Source organism: Elgaria multicarinata, chromosome 10, assembly GCF_023053635.1.
Source record: "Elgaria multicarinata webbii isolate HBS135686 ecotype San Diego chromosome 10, rElgMul1.1.pri, whole genome shotgun sequence".
NCBI lineage: Eukaryota > Metazoa > Chordata > Lepidosauria > Squamata > Anguidae > Elgaria > Elgaria multicarinata.
This window is the reverse complement of record NC_086180.1, coordinates 17059375-17074183: the sequence shown is the minus strand read 5'-3', so window position 1 is coordinate 17074183 and position 14809 is coordinate 17059375. Positions and strand designations below refer to the sequence as shown.

At 45.6% G+C, this 14809-nt stretch overlaps 1 protein-coding gene across 1 annotated transcript; it reads left to right on the top strand.

Annotated features, from left to right (window-relative positions):
• The first annotated feature begins 833 nt into the window (after positions 1-833).
• NKX6-1 (NK6 homeobox 1) lies at positions 834-14529 on the top strand. Its single transcript, XM_063135590.1, has 3 exons — positions 834-1485; positions 4067-4239; positions 14263-14529. Exons 1-3 carry the CDS (start codon positions 834-836, stop codon positions 14527-14529), a joined length of 1092 nt encoding a protein of 363 aa, XP_062991660.1.
• The last annotated feature ends 280 nt before the right edge of the window (positions 14530-14809 follow it).

Genomic DNA, 14809 nt, shown 5'->3' with positions numbered 1-14809 from the left:
GCGCCTGAATTTCCACCTCATCCCGAGGCGATTCCCAGATTCAACCCTTGGAAGCCCCCCCCCCCCCTTGAGCCGCCGAGATCTCAAGGGCAGCATCTCTCTGCTTTACCCTTCTCCCCACCCCCAGCCAGGAGACCCCTTTTTCTGCAACCATAGCCGTGTCCGCAGAAGAGGAATCTCTCCCTGCACCCCTAGAGAGAAAGCCTCGTTCTACTTTCCCTCCGACACATCTGCCCCCGCCACCCCTGGATAAGGGAGCCCCCCCCCACACACACTTAAACCCTGGGCCTTCTTTCTCCCTTCCAGCAGGGCATCTTTCCAAGTTCCTTTGATATTTCGCTATTCCCAGCTTCCTGGAACTCCTAACTCAAGGCGGGGCATATATGTCCTTGCATCCTAAAATCTCTGCACCAATAAAAAAGAGGAAATCAATTGTTTTGTCTTGAACACCTCCCGCCCCCCCCCCCCAGACAAAACTCTGCAGGCCTAGAGCAGGGAGCGCCCCTCCTGAACCTCAAAGCAGACTCCCCCCTTCCGGGTAGCCTAACCGCAGGGACCAGTGGCCTGCCCCCGCCCTCGGCAAACTTCCCTCTGCTCGCTTCTCCTTGCACACCCACCCACCCACCCCGAAACCAGGACCCCTTTCTCTCTTCCCCTCCGACCTCAGAGCACCCCCCCCTTTCCGGGGACTTTTTAGGGGGTCCCTCTCCCCCGGATCCCGAGAACCCCCCTTTTATTCCCCTAGCCTTCCCAGACGCAGCGCCCCGGCCTTTGAGAGCAGGGCCCATCTCGGCACACCCCTTCAGAGCCCGGCCCGGCCGTCCGGCCTGGGGATGCTGGCGGTGGGGCAAATGGATGGCAGCCCCCGGCAGAGCGCCTTCCTGCTCAGCAGCCCGCCGCTGGCCGCCTTGCACAGCATGGCCGAGATGAAGACGCCCCTGTACCCCGCGGCCGCCTACCCGCTGCCTTCCCCCGCCGCCGCCGCCGCCGGGCCTAGCGGGCCTTCGTCCTTGTCCTCGTCGTCGTCCTCGTCGTCTTCGGCGTCCGCCTCGCCTTCCCCGCCGCTGGGCTCCCCGACGCCGGCCGGCCTGCGTCCCCACAGCGCGGGGGCCCTGTCGGCGCTGGGCTGCCCCCCGCCGCAGCTCTCGGCCGCCACCCCGCACGGCATCAACGACATCCTGAGCCGGCCGTCCATGCCGCCGCTCGGCGCCGCCGCCGCCTCCTCCTCCTCGTCGGCCTCCGCCGCCGCCTCGACGTCCGCCTCGCCGGCCGCCGGCCTGCTGGCGGGGCTGCCTCGCTTCAGCAGCCTCAGCCCGCCGCCGCCGCCGCCGGGCCTCTACTTCAGCCCCAGCGCCGCCGCCGCCGTGGCCGCCGTGGGCCGCTACCCCAAGCCGCTGGCCGAGCTGCCCGGGAGGACGCCCATCTTCTGGCCCGGCGTGATGCAGAGCCCGCCCTGGAGGGACGCGCGACTGGCTTGCACGCCGCGTGAGTACCGCGCCCAGCTCTCCCGCCCACCCCCGGGGGCCTTCGCCGGGGCCCGCCGGCTGCGGCTCCCCGCACTTCCCGCCAAACTGCCTTCGCGGCAACAAGTGTCGCTCCAGTTCCAGCAGTGGCCGCTAGGCCCCGGCCCGTCCTCCGCTCACTGCCTGACCTCTCGAAGCCCTTTTGGCCGTGGCCTCCCTTCCCAGGGGGGTCGCCTCTGGTTCTGGCCGCCGCAGGTATCTCCCAATGGCCCGCGCCACTGCTCTCCCGAACCCCCAGTTATCTCCAGGGTCCCCCACCCCACCCCGCCATTAACTCAGGCCCCCTGTTATCACGACCCTCACCGTGGTTGCACCCAAGCGGTGCCCGTTGAAGACGGCGGAAAACTCCAACGACCTCTCTCACCCCACACGCCACTTCGCTTTAGCTCTTCGCAGATGCCTCCGTCGGGCATCGAGACCCTCAATCACCTTCCCCCCGCCCACCCACGCACCGACCCCCAGCGCAGCTCCACGGGACCCGAGAGTGGCCAACCCCACAGGTCTCTTCGTCTGATCCCGTGTCATGGACTCGCCACCCACCGCGCCTTGGAGGGTTTAGTTGGGTGGCTAAGAAGCAGGCTCCAAGGAGGGCAGGCATTTGACCCTTCCCTTCGGAGCCGCCCCGCTGGAGAAGCCTGGCTTCTTTGAGACGGCCTTGCCCCCGAAGTGGGGGATGCGACACTCGTGTGACAAGAACTTGGGATAATAAGCAACAGCAATCGTGCCTCTATTGTCATCCGTGGCATCCTGCGTTTGAAACACACACACACACTAAATTGCAGGTAGAACTAGGAGTTGCAATGGGGAAAAATGCCTGTATTCAGTTATCACCCTTCAGTAAGGGAGCGACGGCGGAGATGCCTCCTGTACACGCACCGCGGGGGCAAAAGCTTAAAACCCTGGCCGCGCAGTCCTAAGCAGGTTTACTTGGGAGTAAGGCCCCCCTGATTTCAATGGAGCTTACTCTTGTGTGAGTGTGCAGAGCACTGCAGCCTAGAAGAACAACTGCTCATTCACGATCTGGGGACCGTTCTTAAAAACTCCTACGACTTGGGAGGAAGTCGTGGTGCTTGCGAGGAAACGTGCACAGGATCGGGTACCCTTGGGCGCGCGCTCTCGCCCGGACCAGCGGTAGGAGTTTGAGGCTGCTATTGTGCATTGGCCCTAGTGGTTTTGTCTGCTTTTACCGTGGAAATAATGGACAAGACGCGTTGCTTCCCGGTTTATACGCAGCGGGGATTGTGCAGGTTTGCTTTTTCAGTCCTTCTTCTGCTCAGGAACTAGGCATTTCTGTCTCTTGCTGTCATCCGATTTATTGTAAAAGACGTCTCCTCTCCTCTCCTCTCCTCTCCTGGTAGCCCGATCCATTCTTCCACACTTAAATTCCGGTCTAGTGCCTTATTGCTTTTAAACTAAAATACAAGCTTCAGTCAATTCCACAGAAACATACTGGGAACACACACACACACACACACACACCACTCTCACCCCCCCCCATACACACACCAAAAAAAGAAAGAAAAAAAGTTTTATTTGGTCCTTAAGTAGTTTTCAGGATACGAAGGCTGCAAGAATTTTGTAACACTGACGCTCCTGTTCTTCCGCCTTCTTCTTGCGACAAACGACCTGAGTTGCCATTGTATACCGAACTATTCGGAAGTAATAATCCAAGTGAAATCAGTTGGACTTACTCTTGAGTAGACGCAGTTACGGACAAGAATGCAGCTAGAGATTTTTGCTTTTTTAAAGAGGGTTGCGGCTTTGAAGAAGGGAGAAAAATAGGTTTGTTTTTTTTTTAAATTATTCCATGCATTTTGGATGGAATCGTAGAGGAGCTAACCTCGTGTTTGAGCGAAATACAGTTTCATGTTAATTGAATGTTTATTTTGTGACAACCTGTTTATCCCATACAATTCTAATATTTTAAGCAATCTTTTTTGATCCTTTATTAATGTTTATCCTTTTAAGGACTTTTCACGTAAAATATCATTCCTTGATGTGGAATGTACATGGTTCTTGCAAAGGTAGCAACAACGTAAAATGATTTTTTTTTTTTTTAGTCTGCATAATTTTGTTCAGTAAAGCAAAGGGGTGTGGGAGAAGACCTTAAGTTTAATCATTCCTACATGAATTATTTGAACCTGTCGTAAAATCTAGATTCTCAAACTCTAAACAGGGTGTCTAAATCTGTCAGAATTACTTCAGATATGGAACTGCTTGCATTACTTTCCAATAGGCGAAATTCCCCTTTCCCCTTCGATCACATAACCAGGAATGGAGAGAGAGAGAGAGAGAGAGAGAGAGAGAGAGAGAGAGAGAGAGAGAGAGAGATTTTATTTTGTTTTGTTTTGTTTTTTGCAAACACACCTAGGCTGCAATCCTAACCACACTTTCTTGCAAGTATGTCCCATGGAGCCCAATGGAGCTTACTTGTGACTAGACACGATAGGATTGCTTTGTTTTCACATGCCTTCATATTCATTCCTTTAAAATATATCTCTGTCTATACATTTCTCCCTCCCTTCCCCTGGCCCTTTCTCTAGATCAAGGCTCAATTTTGCTGGATAAAGACGGCAAAAGGAAACATACAAGACCTACATTTTCCGGCCAGCAGATCTTCGCTTTAGAAAAGACTTTTGAGCAAACGAAATACTTAGCTGGGCCGGAAAGAGCGAGACTCGCCTACTCACTGGGGATGACAGAAAGTCAAGTCAAGGTGAGAGCATGCGCCCTCAGGTCAGATCACAGCACATCCCGCTCAGCCTGTGGTGTGTGTGTGTGTGTGTTGAGTGTTAAAAGGCAACGGACAGAGAGGAGGTATTGGTGACCAAAAGGAGTCCGGGCGTGTGCCCTTGAAATCAGCTTCATCTTGAAATGGGTACATGGGTGCAGGATGTCGGCTTGGCCCATTAGGACCAGGATTTGAGTGTTTTGCACAGATTTTGCAGCGGAAAAAGTCCTGCACTCTTTACATATCTATGGCTTTAGATAATTATTATATATTATATATGTTCATGGCACAAGTATTTTGATGATGTTGAGATGCTTATTTTTCTCAACTGTAATTATGCCAATATTCAGTATATACAAAGTGGTTCACAGCTCTTATTTTATCTATCTGAATTTTCAGACTATCCCCCCACTCCCCAATTAAATGAATAAGAAGACTAAATATTTTCCTCTCAAATTATCCCCCTCCCAACACCCTTGTTTACTCCTTACCTGGAAATATGTTGTTCAGGATCATGTTATGATTTGTGGAGTAAGCCCAAATAAATTATTTTATGTGAATATATTCATAACATGGGGTAAGAGAAAAGAGAGGGGGTTTAACACCCGATGTTTAAAGATCCTGATCCACAAGCCTTGTTAAAAGAAGATTGGCATCCCGTCTTGAACAAGTTTACTTGTGAGTAAGTTCCACTTGTTTCCGAAGGAAAATGCTTAAGGTCAGGTCTGTAGGTGAGCTAAAATGAAACCATTATGTCTTGAAAATGACTTGCAGCAATTTTGTGGCAGTTTTTTAAAAATACACACAACTCAATGACCCTTATTGGCTGCAGTCCTACGTGCAATTGCCTAGGAGTAAGCCCATTGAAGACAATGGAACTCCTTTCTGAATAAGTGCATACAGGTTTATACTGTTACTGTGGAAGCTTGTGGGGCTACTCTAGAGTGCAAATGGCTTGTAGAATACACAGCAGTTAGTTTAGCACTGCTGTTAATACAGCATTAATGACTTGTAAACATATAGTGGTCATTGTAAGGCTTCTGAGTTCAGTCCCGGAAAATTACATTCAATGTTAGTCTTTCCATTGACTTCAACCAAGCTGTGCCTTGCATCTCCTGCTTGTAAATTTAAAGGGGGTGGGGGTGGGGGTGGGGGTGGGGGGAGGTGAAGCAGTAGTGTTAGTTTGTTGCTGGGGGGACAGGACCCTAAGAGTCTTGTGGCACATTAAAGACTAACAAATTTATTGTTGCATAAGCTTTTGTGGACTGGTGCATCTGATGAAGTGGACTCTCAATTCACCAAAACATAAGTCATAATGAATGTGTTAGCCTTTAAGGTGTCACAAGACTCTTTGTTGCATATTTTACAGGAGCAAGGACATAAGTCAATGGATTTAAGTGTTTTGGATGTGTTTGGGACTTAATACAACAAAAGAGATGATCCTAGGATTGCATGAAAAATTCTCCCTCCCTCCCTCTCTCTTTCTCTCTCTCTCTCTAAATATGAGACAGAGTGACACATGCACATAGTGATTAACTTCATCCTCCTGGGATCCAGAGCAAACTTGCCTGAGTACTGTTCCATTCTTTAAAAATCACAGATCTATCTATCTATCTATCTATCTATCTATCTATTCCCAGTAAAAGAATATAAATTAATGTACAGCCTTGAGCATGTCAAAGACTGCAATTCTAAACACCCTTACTTGTGAGTCAATCCAACTCAATTCTGATTTACTTCTGAGTAAACATGTCTAGGATAACACAACAGGTTCTATTGATTCTTAAGGCTGTACAGACTTAGCAGGGAGTAAGTCCCATTTAAGATAACAGGGCTTACTTCTGAGCAGGCATGTAAAGGATTACACTGTAAGGCTGCAATCGGATTCAGATTGGTTTATTGGTATCTAATCAGAGCAATATAAAGCATAGGGTTAACACAGGGGCACTAGGTAATCTGCATAAAAGCAGCACATTATCAAGTAATATTGATAGACACAAGGCCAAACTTAAAATTCTAGATCTTCATGGTATCCCCCTGTAAAAGTAGCTACACTCATATACTCACTTACTTAGAAAGAAGTCCCATTGAACTCAGTGGGATTTACTTGTGAGTAGACTATTGGATGATATGATAAGTGCCAATGTTTGGTTGGCTGGATCTTGTCTCTCCGGCTTTGTTTTGTTGCTTTTGCTCATGTAAACTTTGAAGGTGTAAGAAATGAATCAGAACAAGCATAAGACTAGATAAGGTCAGCTAGAAAGGCTCTCTCCCTCGAATTTGTTGATATCAATAGAAATCCAGATGTTGTCAAAGAAGCAATTGGGGAATATGTGGGAATCTGTTCTCTCTCTCTCTTTCCCTTCCAAAGGGGAAATTCTCTAGGCGTCTTTTTGGAACAAATGTATCTTAGCAGGGTATGTGTGTGTTAAAAGGGGAGGAGTGTGTGTCTCCTTTTATAGATGATCTCTTCTTCCCGAAGTTATCTAGAGACCATCATTTGTCACTGTAAATATGTGGGAAAGGCTGTGAATAAATTAGTGCAGCCTTGTATAATAGGAGGGAGGGAGGGGGGAGGGAAGTGTATTGTGAATCAGATGTTAATCTCCCCCCTAACACACACACACACACACACACACACATCTAAACAGTACTGTCTAGTCACGGATGTACATTATAATTATTATCATTGCTAGTGCATATTGTTATATGCGTAATTCTATATATAGGAACAGAAGTTCTTCTTTTTGTTCAGTCAAATAAAATCAGGCGACCAATACCATTTTTTAAGGCCGCACACTTTCTTGGGAGTAAACCCCATTGGACTCAATGGGACTTACTTCTGAGTAGATGGCGATGTAAATCTCATTGGGTTGGATCCAGGCTTTGTCACGTTTAGAAGTGCACCGGTTTGTTGTTAAGAATCCCTATTATGAACCCATCGAACCCAGAAAAAACAAAACAAAAATAGAAGCAAGGCTAATTTAAAACCACATTGTTTTCAGCAAGAGTTAAGCAGGACTAAATTATTTTCAATGAACATGTTTGTACTCTTCTGTACTGAATCTGCTCGTTTGATTTCAGTGGGATGTACTTTCTCTTTATTAATAGTTTATTTATTTTCAATCTTCATATACCATCCAATAAGAAAAGTTCTCTATACAAGTAAAAAACTTTTAAAACACCATACACTACCAACCCCTCCCCCCACAACATTAAAATAAAAAACGACATCCTATTCCATTTTTACTTTGAAGGTTTTCACTTTACATTTGTATTTTATTCACTGTGTCCAATATCACTGCAATCAAGTAAGTCTACTAACTCAGGCACTTTTACCTGGAAGTAAGTTGCATTGCAACCAATTGGTCTTCCTTCCGAGTAAAAAGGGACCATTCGGGCTGAAAGTGTATGTAGGATGTTAGCCTTACTCCCATGTAAGCCTGGACAAAATGGTTGCCTTAAGTGCAGCTAATTTTCTCTAGATTGGGGCCATTGATTTCGGAAGAAAGCCAAGTTGGTTTCTATGAACATCTGCTTTAGGTATTATAGAGATGCTGTTTGATCTAAAAGGAAAACAAAGAAACAAACAACTCCCCAATAACTTTTTTTTTTAAAAAAAGAGAAAGCAGAGTAATAACCATGGTAGATAAAAAGTTGCAATGTGGGTTTCCCACTCACCCCCCAGCCCAAATCCGCTTGTACAACTTTCTCTCCAACCATTGAGCCCTTTGGATTTACAGACTTAAGAAGCACGTGGGCTTTCACTTTGAATTACACTTAAGAACAGCAATAATAAATAAATGAGTCTGTACATATTTTCATGATAGAGATTGGAGGGGGTGTAGTCAAGCTTGATATGCACTGTTTGAGTCTGGAGACAAACAAATCAAACAAGACAGATGGGAGACAGCAGGAAAATAAATACTGAGAGAGAGAGAGAGAAATAACATAAAACCCAGACTTCAATGGAAAATAAGGAAGTAGAAAAATGATGCAGTCCACACATTCGTATGCAGAGAGGTTTTCTTTCCTGCACAGATCAACATTTCTCCATGTGTAGTTGCAGTCTTGCACACAGTTCGGGTCCTGTAACAACCACAGACTTCAGTCTGGTTAGCAGAGCAATTCTATACATTGATTGCATCCTGTGTTGGCCCTACTTAGAGTAGATCCATTGAAATGAATGGTATTTAAGTAAGACCAACTGGGATAAAACCCCATGTCTGATAAGAAGTCAATCCCTTTCCGTTCAATGGGGTTGATTCCCAGATAAGTGTGCAGCCTTAAATAGCCTTGATAGCCATGCTTTTAATAGAAGGATGACATGCCAAAGAGTGAAACAAAGGCATGGCCAAGGCCCCCTTTTAATTAAGATGTTAATATGGGAGGGGGAATCTCCTCATCCTCTAAAGCTATGAACATGCTGTCACTTCTAGGTACCATCGATCTGATGTTAAACACTTTTGAATACCATTGACTCCAACAGAAGAGACTTAAGCACATGCATCTCTTTGCTTAAGTTGGTGGGCCTTTAAAGTCCGTAGAATATCAGCTGGATGACCCTAATGGTTATTGTGTGACAATGTATATATGCTACCAGTGTACACCACGCTTTACACAGGAGGAAAAAAGGACAGTTCTCTGCCCCAAAGTCCTTACAGTTTGAACTTTGACAGTGGAGAAGGAAATGTGGCAATGGTAGCATTGAGCAAATGCAGTGACACATTGATGCAGCACTGTTTTGTTTTGTTTTATAAAATGTGTTAATATTGTTTATTGCCAGATGATGATGATGTCATTTGAAAGTTGCCTTGATATGATTTGTATTCTGAAAGGCAACATACAAATAATTGCAAAAACAAATGTTCTGTGCATGTTTACTCAAAAGTAAGTCCTATTGACCTGAATGGGACTTAGTCTTAAACAAGTGTGCACAGGGATCCATCCTTAGCCTGCATGTGGTTGGGGATAAAGACTGAGAGGTGAACAGTGCAATCCTATACATGTCCACTCAGAAGTAAGTCCCGCTGAGTTTAATGCAGCTTACTCGCAGATAAATAGCTATTGGTTTACCTTTATTTCCTAATGCTGCAATCCTATTCATACTTCCCTCCGAGTAAGTGAGGCTTTATTTTGAGTGAATATGTTTAGGATTGCTTTGTCAGCCAGGCTACTCAAGAATATTAATGCTATAATGAGAGTTCAAATAATTTTATGTACATCTACAAAAGCATTCTAAAACATCAACTTCATCTATGTGGTATACTGGTACTGCAGATAATATTATGCTAATATTTGCCTCCTTACTAATAACTATATCTTACAAAAGATCTGCATTGTCTGAAGAAACACTGATCAAACAATGCATGCTCTTGTCCGATTTGTTAAGCAAATTAAGTAAGCGAATGTTAGAGTATATCTATGGCAGCAGTCATAGATAGCTTTGCAGCAGCCACAATACTTACGAAATAGATAGCAATTATTGATGTGAATTTTAACATGAAAGGCAATCATATGGTGATAGTTTCAAATTATCCTTGGTGGTAATAGGAACTATGATGTGACTATCAATTACAATTAATGACTAATTTGCAGTTTTGTTAAGGGATTTGGTTCACAGTAGTATGGATAAAGCTCCATCTGACAGTAAACAAATAATGCTCAAATATTAATGCATACTAATGCCCAGTTACTTGGGAGTAAGACCCATTGAACTCAAAGGGACTTACTTCTAAGTAGACAAGTCTAGGATTGCATTGCATGAATATGAATAGTCAAATCAGTTGATTAAAGGCTGCATAAAAGTAATTGTTATGGATATAAATGGTTCTATATATGATGGATTGACTGTCAGTTACATTCAAGGCCTAAAAAAATGGAATGCATGGTGGTAAATTCATTTACTTGGAAGTATATCCTCTTGATTTCAATGGAAGTTACTTCTCAGTTTTTGAAACTAGTAACTCTGATGGGAATCCACATGCATGCCAAAAGATCTCCAAATATTAATATTTGAATATAAATAGGGCTGTCCATGGAGACGTGCATTTGTATGTTTGAATCCAGAAAACTCTTTCTGCACATGACTCTCCCTTGCTGGATCTGGGTGTGTATTTAGGATGGCATCTTAAATTGCAGGATAGCTATTCTGAGCCACTTGCTTGGGAGTAATAGCACAATGCCACGTGTGTGTGCACATGTGTGTTGTGGGGCAGGGGGAATGACAAATTCTTCTTCTAAGATCATACCTGCTATCCAAAAAGTTTGGTAATATTCGTATTTGCATCAAGAACTTGTTTAAACTTTAAAAATCTGACGGATTAAATTACAAGAACCTTTTTAATTTATCAGGACATTTCAATCATGGGTAGGATCCAGACTTAGTATTGCTTAGAGAAGACTTGATTTCAGTGGGCCTACTCTAGGATCAGAATACACACACACATGCACACTGACTTTTATGGCACTTTCAAGGAGCTTACCTAATCATAAAACATGAAATATATTAGAAACAAGAACTTCCAGACATTATAAGATAGTGGCATAATTGAAAACAACAAAGGTAAGCCAGTTCATTCAAACATTGTAATACTGCAGTATAAATTCCAACACATCAATAAATAATAATGCTAAAATATTTTAAGAACAGCTCAGTCATTTCAAACCATTAGCATTAGGAATACCCCATTGAAGAAGAGGAAGAAGAGGAAGTCTGAAATAACTAAGTTTTGAAAACCTGCTTAAAAATATGCAATGTTGGAGCCATGCACACCTCAGCAGGGATTGTGACTTTTCCTTCAGATTTAATAATCCAGAATAGCTAATACCCTACCCTGTTCCAAGGTTGTAAATAGTAAACATTAATGGGGGCTGGTGACCTCGATTTCAGTGGGGTTGTGAATCTATTCTGGGTTCCTTCAGAACCAGCCAGAACTCTGAAGGAATCCAAGGTGTGGAACCAAATAGATTCAGGACCTTGGATAACTCCTTTAGAGTTCTTATTGAAACACAGAATGGATTCTCCGCATCGCTGAAATCGAGGCCAGTAGCCTTCACTGGTAAACATGAATAACACATTTATGATTTTAATAAGATAGCTGTAGCGTGCTGGACAGAGAGACACTAATCCATGTTGAATTATCTAGTTAGGATGGCATAACTGTCAGTGGCCCTGAGAGTGAGGTAGGGGACAACCCTGGTTGAGCCACTCAGGAACTAGAAGTACGGAACTCTTAAGGGTGCGATCCTATGCATGTTTAGACAGAAAAAAAGTCCTACAATTCCCGGCATGCCTCAGCCATTATGGCTGGTTGGCTGGATGCGGGAAGTTGTTTGACTTTTGAAGGTGGGGGGGGGGGGCATCTAAACAGGCATAGAATTGCACCCTGAAACACTTTAATCCTGCACTAGCAGTTGGGGTTCCAGAATGTGCAAACAGCCTTTTAAGAGGTCGCTTGCTTGCTCAGTTTGGGCAAATGAGGATTATCTCCAGGTAGGGAAAGTTTCTCTAAATTAGAAGGCAAATATGGAACATGATCCAATTGATTTTGATGGGAGCATCACCCACATGCTAAAATTTCCCCCTTTCAAACCAATACAACTTTGCAGTGCAATCTTATTCATGTTTACTCAGAAGGTAGTCTCACTATGTTCAGTGAGGTTTACTCCCAGGGAAATGTGCATAGAACTGCAGCCTGTAAAGTCTTTACTTCTGGGCTGAATTATACAGTTCTGTTTCCTCCCATCCATCCACCCCAGCAAGCCATCAATAATAAACTGACAGTAGGCAGGCAGACTGGCTAATAAAAAAATATTTGTGGGTTATGGGGTTTGGTCAACTTCTTGCAAAGGCTGGCTCAAATAGTGGATTTCTCCATCTCTGTGTGCCTCTATTCGTGAATGTGATTGAACCAGTATTTGATAGATACGTTATTCCGGATTAATAAAAAAAAATTCACAATAAGACTAAGTTTGTTAAGGACAGAACAATGAACATTATCAAAATTAATGGATAGCATAGGAACACAGGGAGTCTAGCCTAGCCTAGTCTGGCCTAGATTTATTCTACAGTCTAGCCTAGTATTGTCATCACAGACTGGCAGCAGCAACTCTCCAGGGCTTCAGGCAGAGGATTTTCCAGCCCTACCTGGAGATGCCTGGGATCAAATCTATGGCCGCAGGACCAGATCTTTCTTTATACTCCTTTACTATAGGCAGACAGGATGCGTACAGACTGACAGTAAGTCAATATGGGATTCTAATATCACTGTCCATTAAGTACAAAACCAGGGGAGCACATGCAATGTCACCTCGTATGTAAATACTTAAGACCCTTGAAGCAGGATGGGAGGGGTGTATAATTTCCATGGATGAAAATAGGCAAAATGTGTGTGTGTGTGGGGGGGGTTCTCATGTGCAGGGGGAGGGAACACATGGCCAGCAGGGCACATGTTGTTGTCCCCCCACCCCACCCCCTGATGCCTAGTGGTTCTTCTTAGCCTGGAATCAAGGACCATTTCTACACCTGCCTTTTTTCTTGGGATCCTCCCGAGATCATCCCTGTGCATGCAAATAACACACAGGGGATCCCAGGAGCAGGCAGATTATCCATTTTCCTGGGATAATCCTTAGGTGTAGAAAGGGCCAAGGAATGATATTCCAGATTAATTAACCAGGTCACAGGTGTGATCTTGGAAGACAGATGCTTTTGAACTGTGGTGTTGGAGGAAAATTCTGAGAGTGCCTTGAACTGCAAGAAGATCAAACCAGTCCATACTCCAGGAAATAAAGCCAGACTGCTCACTTGAGGGAATGGTATTAAAGGCAAAACTGAAGTACTTTGGCCACATAATGAGAAGACAGGATACCCTGGAGAAGAGGCTGATGCTAGGGAAAGTGGAAGGCAAAAGGAAGAGGGGCCGACCAAGGGCAAGATGGATGGATGATATTCTGGAGGTGACAGACTTGACCTTGGGGGAGCTAGGGGTGGCGACAGCCAACAGAAAGCTCTGGGTGGGCTGGTCCATGAAGTCACGAAGAGTCGGAAGCGACTGAACGAATAAACAACAACAATATTTTATTTGATTAAGGGTGGGACGCTATGCATGTTTAGACAGCAAAAAGTCCTATGACTTCCAGCATTCCCTAGGCTGGCTGGAGAATCCTGGGTGTTGTAGGACTTTTTTTTTCCTGTCTAAAACATACATAGGATTGTGCCTTTAATTTCTTTAAATCCGCACAGGTCAAGACTCTCTGAGTACAATGACACCCACACCCACCTCTTAATGAGAGCTGTATGTTGTCCATCAATAAGTTCTAAAATTAGGTGTTATGTGTTTTTGGAAAGATGGGAGGCTCAGGTTGGATATCAGCCTTCCCTTAATTCTACATATGTGGGAACTTGCTGTGGTTAAGGCTACTGCTGCAGGGAAGGCACTCTAAAGCATAGCATTTTACACCGCCACTCTAGACAACAATCTTCAGAGGTAAATCCCACTGAGTTTAATCCGGGCTTCCTCCCAGGTCAGTGCGCATAGAATTGCTGCCTGAACCTGCTCCGATGAGTTGTGGACACAGAACCCAGAGGTGCTGCTAGTCAAGGGGTCAGGTCGTGTGTACACACTGGCTCCTTCGTGTGGACCGTCTTTCCCACAAGGTCCTGGTTAAAAGGCAGAGGGCGTTCGAAAGGTTTTATATTGGCACCAGGTTTTATATTTGCATCAGCGACAAGGTGAGCAGAAGTACAGAACTAGCAGGGTTGATCAATCCGATTTAATGAGTCCAGATTGAGCAATCCGGATTAAAGACACCAGAACGATCAGTTGGGTTTAATGGCTCCTATCGATCAATCCGGATTAAAGACTCCAAATCAATTAATCCAGATTAAAGACTCCAGATCGATTAATCCGGATTAAAGCACATGTTTTGCGCATAAACAGGTGACAAGCGGCCTCGCGAGAGGAATTAAATCCTCTCCCCGTTCTCTCCCCATCTTTCTGTCTACAGGTTTGGTTCCAGAACCGGCGGACCAAGTGGCGGAAGAAACACGCGGCCGAGATGGCCACGGCCAAGAAGAAGCAGGACTCGGAGACGGAGCGGCTGAAGGGCGCCTCGGAGAACGAGGAAGACGACGACGACTACAACAAGCCCTTGGACCCCAACTCCGACGACGAGAAGATCACGCAGCTGCTCCAGAAGCACAAGACGGGCGCCGGCGGCGGCGGCAGCGCCAGCCTCCTACTCCACACGTCGGAGAACGAGGGGTCCTCTTAGACGGGGGCAGTCGAGAGCCGGAGCAGGGAGCCCCCGCGCGTTCCTGTCCCCGTCGAAGTGGGGCGACGCCGCCCCGATTCCGTCCCCGAAGGCTGCTCTTTCCAGACAGATGTAGAGATCTATTTTTCTATCAACCCAGAGAAGAAGGACGGAGTCCAGGCGGCCCCGAGACGCGTTTCTGCTTGTTTGCTGCTGCTGGGGAGGCCCCTCGACGGACGGCTGTGGTGGCCCCGAGCGCCCCCCCTTTTCCTCTCCCCCTCTTCCCTGCAGACTCCAGCCA